The 7,917-nt window shown below is 39.8% G+C and overlaps 1 protein-coding gene across 1 annotated transcript; it reads left to right on the forward strand.

Moving 5' to 3' along the window:
• Nucleotides 1–3,232: 3,232 nt before the first annotated feature.
• Nucleotides 3,233–7,685, forward strand: SLN (sarcolipin). The gene is made up of 2 exons (XM_041769853.1): nt 3,233–3,386; nt 7,071–7,685. Exon 2 carries the CDS (start codon nt 7,144–7,146, stop codon nt 7,237–7,239), a length of 96 nt encoding a protein of 31 aa, XP_041625787.1. The 5' UTR covers nt 3,233–3,386; nt 7,071–7,143; the 3' UTR covers nt 7,240–7,685.
• Nucleotides 7,686–7,917: the final 232 nt, after the last annotated feature.

Genomic DNA, 7,917 nt, shown 5'->3' on the forward strand with positions numbered 1-7,917 from the left:
GAATACAGATAATGTTCATTACTTTTTGAAGGACATGGAGAGAGCTTCAAGAAATAGGGTTTCCTCTTTCTCTGGGTTAGTACTTGTGTGTTTAGGATAATGAGAAAGCATAGCAGAAAGTGGTTTCTTTCCTTCTGAGCAGCTCGACAAGAAGCTGGATGTGAAGATGTGAAGGTGAGAAAGGCATCGTTCTCATCATCATACTCATTACTGTGGTGTGCTAAGAGCTTATCACCTTTCATCAGGCCTTGCTGATTTCTCCCATCGTGTGGTAGACTTGACATAGAAGCCATGGACTGCCTCAAGGTGTTCCCTTTTTGCTAAGTAAAAAGGTGGTTGAAAATAGGGATTTAAATGAGGAATAAGCAGGCACAAGGGCTCAGCCCTGATTCTCAAAGGGTGTGCTGTGCCGCAGATGTCTAGTGGCGGTGAGGCGGGGAGGGTGCAGAAGTGCCAAGTGGATCACCAGGACCAACGTCAGTGTGAACACTATTTACTTGGCTTTTTTGGCTCTTGGCTGAATTCTACATTAATAGGCATGGAAATAACGTCAAAGGATTTTCAGTACGTCTTTTGTTGATGGGCAGAATAGTACCTTAAGAGAAAGTTGATAGGGGATGAGTGCTGTTAAGTCATGGGAATTCCTCCCAGAAAGGAAAATATTAACAGACTTTAAGGAAGGTTAATTGAAAGGGATGCATTTGCTTTGGCACTGAGGTTTGAAATCTTGTTATTTTTTTTGTTTTTGTTTTTGAAATCTTGTTATTCTCGGTTTCTTAAATGGGAGACAGTAATGTTGCTGTTGTTGTTTTAAGAGACCTGCAAATCCTCAAGGCTGAACTCTCCCATAGGCATTTGAATAGTTGTCAGGTGACTTTGGGTGGCTTGCATATTTTTCTGGAAAGGGTTAGATCAAACTAATAAGAAGCTAAATTCTCAATGTAATCATACTCTCCTGTGACATCACAGGATAAGCCACTAGTATGCAGAAGCTTCTGAAGCCTCTATCTGGGAATTTGTCAATGCACTGGGCAGAGTTGTCCCTGGTATAAATTGGATAAACTTAAACAGGACAACCAAGTAGACAAATGGAACTGACTCATGATGAAGCAGTAGGATTTTCCCTCCCGGTTACGTTGAAATTAACCAATTCAACCAAACTGGCAGCGTTGGTGAGCTGTTTTGGAATATGGTTAACACTTCCCCATTGTATTTAATGTTTTAAATGTTTTACAGCAAATTCTATTTGAACATGTACAAAATAAATGCTTGTCCGCTAAATACAAGCTTTTGTGTGTGTGGGGGGGGGTGCGTAGTACTTGGTTTATTTCTGATGCAGGGGAATCTCGGGACAGTGGCAGGTTCCGGGCTGAGGGGGTGGGTGTCGGGGACGGAGCAGGTCCTTGCAGGTGGGGAAGGCCTCATCCTGCATGGACACGGTGCTGTTGCTGCCCAATCACATGGTATAGTATGAATTTGATTCTATGTGAATCAAAAAAGATAAAGGTTTTCCAAGTATCAGATTCCTTTACCAAAAATATCTTGGGAATTTGAGATTGTGTCTGTGCAGCCTGAACATGGATAGAAAGTAGCAGAATGGATTCCACCCCCCATCGGGTGGGGAGATTAATGGCTAATAGTAATTTTCTTTATGATTTGATATTTTCAAATGTCCTCTAATAAATATATAACTTTTTGATTGTCCCTAAAATAATTTTGAGTGGATTAAAAAAAGGTCCGGGTGTGGCTTGGTGACTGGAAAACACTCCCAGCGTTTGAAACGAGCTGGCAAGGGCTCCGAGGCAAAAGACAGAAATCTGACTACATTCAAGGGGTTTGCCAGATGGCAACAAATCAGTGCCAATGTTCGATTGAGCTATAATTATTATATACTATCTGTCACTTTACCAAGCTATCTTTTTACAAGGCATGTGGTGACAGAATGTTGTCTTAACATTTTCTTTCATTGAGTGTATGTTGAAAATGAAGAAATGGATGGAAAGTCTTTCTTTTAGTAACATCTCTGGAGTATGAGGCACGGTGGGGAGAGGTTTGATTATGAACACAACTCTATAGGGAATTTTGCTGGTTTATGCCTTCTGGGAATGCTTTATATTGATTGACCCTAACTGGGAATTCAGAGGGGGTTTGCTCTAGTATCTGTAAGGAAGAGATTTGCTGAGCAAACACAGTTGCTGGGGTCCTATTGAAAGTGCTTCACTGATATACTTTCCAGTTCAGTTAAGTACTTCAGGGGCTCCACTCACCTCCAGACATCTGAAATGTTGATTGTAAGCTCATTGTAACAGCCTAGTTTTAGTTAGTGTTTGTAATAGAAAGTTATACAAGTCTATTTCTTGCAAGTAGGTTCCATTACTCACGATCGCACTAGTTTCAACCAGGTCTCCTTTTACCCTCTAGGTCTCTCCCAAGGATTGAGTTTTGCTGTATGAGTTTGCTGCAGTATTAGTTTACCGACAGAGAGATATAAACCATGGCTTCCACAGCTGTTTCAGATGAAACTGTATATTAATGTGTAAACTTCCAAAATACAGCTTAGCTGGAATGTTATGCAGAGCAGGTGACTGAGGAGATAGTTTTCACTGCTTGGACGAAGGTCAGTTTTGAAGGAGCTAGAGATGTCTGTTGAATTCTGGTGCCTGTGTGGTTTGGGAGGTGCATGTGCAAGGCAGAGAGCTCTTCTCATTTCAAATAGTTAAGGATATGGGTGGTGAAATGAAGTTGTACTTTTAAAAAAGATTTTATTTATTTATTCATGAGAGACACACAGAGAGAGGTACAGACATAGGCAGAGGGAGAAGTAGGCTCCCCATAAGGAGGCTGATGTGGGACTCCATCCCAGGACCCCAGGATCATGCCCTGAGCCGAAGGCAGATGCTCAACCACTGAGCCACCCATACATCCCAAAGTCTTTTTTTTTTTTAAATTCTCACATGGTAAGTAGGGAAAGTGGCCAAATTCAGCACTGATCTGCTAATATTAATCTATCATTCTGGCTTTATGATGTTCGAAACACATGTTAGAGCTATTCATGAAGATGTAAAAGATAAGTTTTAAATTCATATCAGTTGTGCCTGAAGTCAACTGGAAGGGAAGACTTTAAGTCCCTGTGGTGTTAGTACAAATAGGCAGCCAAAGGACTAGAGTCTTAGTCAACAGACTTCTATATTCCCCCTAAACACAAATAGCCTCAAACTTTTGGAGGTTGTTCCTTTGACATGTTTCATCAGTGACATCACGGTGATTGCCACCTCCCTCAGACTACTTTAGGCCCTGCCCAGAGTCCAGGAGTCCAGAGAGCCTGGGAGACAAGCGGGAGTGGGAGCCTGAGTTGGAGAGAGAGAGAAGAAGCCTACTGCAGCCAGGTGTGTCCTTGACCTTCTTTAGATGACAGCAGGATTTTTATACATAGCAGAGAGAGAGAGAGAGAGAAAGGAAAGTGTGTGTATGTATGTGTTGCGTGTACAATTTGCAAATGAAAAACACAGAGGCATGTTTATATTTCTTAATGAGATAAGCAATACCTATTGTACCAAGTATTTTTTAAGGTGCAAAGAGTATTATTTATTCTTACTTGCCTTTTTTTCCCATCTCCTGGTATGCATTTCTCCCTTCCTAATTCTCAAAGCCTCCATTCAAAGAAGGTCAATGTCAGAGCTTTTCTGGTTTTTATTTCACTGATATGGCAATCACTTTGGATCATATGGTGTGATCTTAACTCTGGGGAAGATTTACAATGAGGCCAAAATTGTCTTTGTGGGGTAACAACAGAAAAGCCAAAGTTTGCTGATCTGAATATCTACCTAACTTTGGTATAAATGTGTGTGAAAGTAAATTCCACTTCTTATTGTTAGCATATATGTTGATTAAATTGGATTTGTTAGAAATTCTCATCTTAACTCTTTGTGTTTTATCCACTTAAAAATATATAAAACAGCAAATATTCAAGTACACCATCAAAGCGCAAGAAATGGTAAGAGGTAATCTGTAGGAAAGAAAGAAGTGTATGAGGTAGCCTGTCAATTCAGAGACTACTGGAGAAAAAAATGTAAAGAATCATAAAACCTAGTTTGAATACTAATTATAAAGCAACACTTGTGTACTATCACCCACGTCAAGAAAGAGATCATTGCTGGCACCTCAGAAGTCCATTCTTGATCATCTCTCCCTTTCTGCCCCACCATAGGTAATCACCATTTTGATTGCTAAGATAATCTTATTTATGCTTTTTTTTTTATGGTTTTGCCACCTATGTCAGCATTCCTAAACTATAGTATTAAGTTCCCTGTCTTCAGTTTTGTATAAATGGAATAACATTCTTTGTGTCTTTTGTGAATTCTTCTTTGGCCTGACAATTCTATTTGTGAGATCCATCCATCTTGTTGTGTGTTGCCATAGTTCATATATTTGCTTTGCTCTTATAGCATTCAAATGTATGAATATTCCAAAATTCATCATCCATCCCACTGTTGATGAACATCTGAGTTGTTTCCAGCTTGGGGATATTATGAAAATGTGGCTGTGAACATTGCTGTATATGTATCTTGGTGCACATGTGCTTGAGTTTCTAGAGCAGAATCAAAATAGCTGGATGATAGAGCCTTTTATTAAGGCACTAATAGCCTTAATAAAAAAAATGTAAGTTGTTTTACCAAAGTATTGAAATTTTACATGACTTTGTGTAGTCAGGGCAGTTAATTGCAGTAATAACTCATTTTTGTAATCACTCCTGTGTAGTAACCACAATTTTAACAACTAGTTCTAGTCTGCCAATTCTAGTTCTGCCTTTAACTTGCTATGTGCCATTATGCAAACAACATACCTCCTCTCTCAGTTTCTCAGCTACATTATGGGAGAGAGAAAAATCGTGGTAATATTTGCCTGAGTTGTGAAGGTCACAGAGTTGTGAAGGTCACACAAACACAGCTGTAGACGGCTTTCAATCACATTTTCTGATTGTTCTTGTTGGGTCACTATCCATGGATCCCTTTATTTAAGAGTTTAATCTAATAGGCAGATTTGGTGAGATAGTGATTTTGCCCTTCCTGAACCGGGTTGTTGTGATCATTATAAATATAGTCTCTCTCTTCTTTCCCTATCTCTCTTTTTGGGTATCTCTGCATTTCACCAAAATGCTCCCAAATAAATTAGTGTATGGAATAGGATTGTATTATATTAAGAGAGAGGAGCCTGCCTATGATTCTCATCCTTTGCCTCAAGGCCCCAGGTGTGGATTCATCACCTTCGCATTCCTCTATGCTCTTGTATACCTTCTAACACATTCTCTCTACTTCCTTTATCCATTTATTTTCTTCTGTTTGCTTTCTCCTTCAAGCAAATCTTTGTAAAGAGTTTCATTGGAATCTACTATATACTGAATGTGGAGGGTGAAAAGATGGATAACAATTAAAAAGGAAATGATACAAAAATCGGTCATTATCAGCCATTTTTAAAGCAAGATTTAACAAGCTACTGTTGACACCATCTAATCTGAACCTGTGTGTTAATTACACCAACCATTCCATAATATGAAGAATGATTATTTGGTTAGTGTATACAATTAATAATTTTGCCCATTAATAATATAATAAACAGTAATTATAATTAATAATTCAATCTGGTTAGATGGTTAAAAATGCTATTTGGGTCAAAAGCTTGCTAACCCTCCTTCCTACTCCCTGAATTCCCAACCTTAGCAAATAAACAAAACTCTCCTTCCCCCTAAGCTTTTTCACTTCATAGTATCTAAAATCTTAGTATCTAATAAATACCTAGAAGTTTATCTTTAATCTTAATTTCATTTGGTTTGAGTACTCAAAGTACTAGTTGTACCACATTGCTGAAGGTAATAATCTCATCGATTGCACTGCACATGCTCTCAAAGTATGATTTCCTGCATGTACTATCTGTGCAAACTATAAAGACACCATCCCTGCTCTTTGAAGTGTTTACAATATAGGCACATCCTGCACTTGACTAAAAATAGCTGGCAGAAGCCCTTTTTGAAATAGAACTACCCATGAGGTTAACACTTGCTCTTTTGACTGAGTGCCTGTTATGCGAGGGACTTTTGGTTGACCCCCGTGGGCTCTGTGCCCAATTCAGGGCTTATAAGAGGCCAAGCAGCTGCTGTAAGCACTTCATGCATTCATAGGCTTAGATGAAGACCTACGGCAGCCTGACACCTGAGAAATTATGGGATCCTACTTTTACATGCAGTTCCAAGCAAGAACAAATACTAAACCATACCTTTTTGTTTGTTTTTTATTTTGTTCTGGTGACCTTGTTTGCTGGTACCCCATGTTAGCAAGGCAAGCACACATATCCTGGGAGAGAGAAAATATAACATTTTGTGTTTTATCCAAAGCATCTATACATTCATTACAGGAAAAAAATCAGGACTTTGTTGGTCTTTTTGACATTGGGCAGAAAAACCAGTTTCTTTTCATTAGTCAGGGTTCTTCAGAGAAACAAAACCAATAGGATTTGTGTGTGTGTGTGTGTGTGTGTGTGTGTGTGTGTGACCTACATCTGTATGTTAATATTAAGATAGATACAGGTAGATATATGGATAAAATTGGCTTAGGTGATTGTGGAGTCTGGCAAGTCCAAAATCTATGGGGGAGATCAGCAGGCTGGAGACCCAGGAAGAGTGGCAGCTCTAGTCCAAAAATAGTCAGAGGGCTAGAAGTTTAAGATGAAGGTGTTGGCAGGGTTGACTTCTTCTGAGGCTTCTCTCCTTGGCTGGTAGATGACTGTCTTCCCTGCCTTTAAATGGTCTTCCTTCTGTACATGTCTGTGTCCTCGTCTACTCTTCTTATAAGAACACGTCATAGTGGATTAAGGTGCATCTTAATGGCCTCATTTAAACTTAATTACCTTTTCAAAGACCCTATCTCCAAATATAGTCACCTATTGAGACATTGGGGGTTAGGATTTCAACATACCAGTTTTGTTGGGGCCACAGTTCAGCCCATAACACTCTCTTCTTCCACAACAAGGAAAGAATGCTCATGTATCTCCATGTTTTCTTTGTCACTCTCCATTAGGTGAGGACAAGCAGGAGCTCTTGGGTGTGCCCTCAGAAGTCTGCTATCAGTTCTCACCGAGCCAACTCTGAGAATGGGGATATCCACCCGGGAGCTGTTTCTCAACTTCACTATTGTCCTGATCACCGTTATTCTTATGTGGCTCCTTGTGAGGTCCTATCAGTACTGAGAAGCCATGTCGTGCTCCTGGGATTGACTGCAACTCTCCAGAGCTGCTGCTCTGAGCTCCCACTGCTGTCATGGGATGCTTTTCTCAGCACCCCAGGGCATTTCTGACCCACACTCACAATATCTGAGGTGCCTCCAGTGTTAGGATTGATTGTATGCACTCTAAAGATGCTGCTCGCAAGGGCTGCCAAGTATTTGCCAGTGAGCATTAGATTTATTCCTCAACTCTTACTGCAAATGTGTTAGACAAGCCACAAGGTTAAAATTAAATGATTCATGATGGTGTAGAATTGTAACAAGCCCCTGATCTGTCTTACCACACAGCCCTTCCACCCACACTGTCTGCAACCAAACGCTATATCAACTCACCAGAAGAAAGAAATGTTAGAGGAAGTCATTGTCAACCCCTGTAGCTATCATGTGAATAAAGTTAAGTCAACCACAAAATGACTTTTGGAATTTATTTCAGCTTCTATTTGTGATACTGCATTTGACCCTTGGCTGGGATTGAAGTGACAAATGTTACAGTATTTCTAGCGTTTGAGATAAGCCAAGATTTCCAACTGCTAAGGATTTGAAACCAAGTCAATTAAGATTTGTCACATTTCAAATAATTCTGTTGATTCAGTGTTCCTCAAACTTTCCCACTAAACGAGCCTCCAGGGCAGAGAGAATAAAT

Source organism: Vulpes lagopus, chromosome 10 (assembly GCF_018345385.1).
Source record: "Vulpes lagopus strain Blue_001 chromosome 10, ASM1834538v1, whole genome shotgun sequence".
NCBI lineage: Eukaryota > Metazoa > Chordata > Mammalia > Carnivora > Canidae > Vulpes > Vulpes lagopus.

Excerpts from the sequence above, each read along its gene's own strand:
- SLN (XM_041769853.1), top strand. The coding sequence starts at position 7,144 with ATGGGGATATCCACCCGGGAGCTGTTTCTCAACTTCACTATTGTCCTG.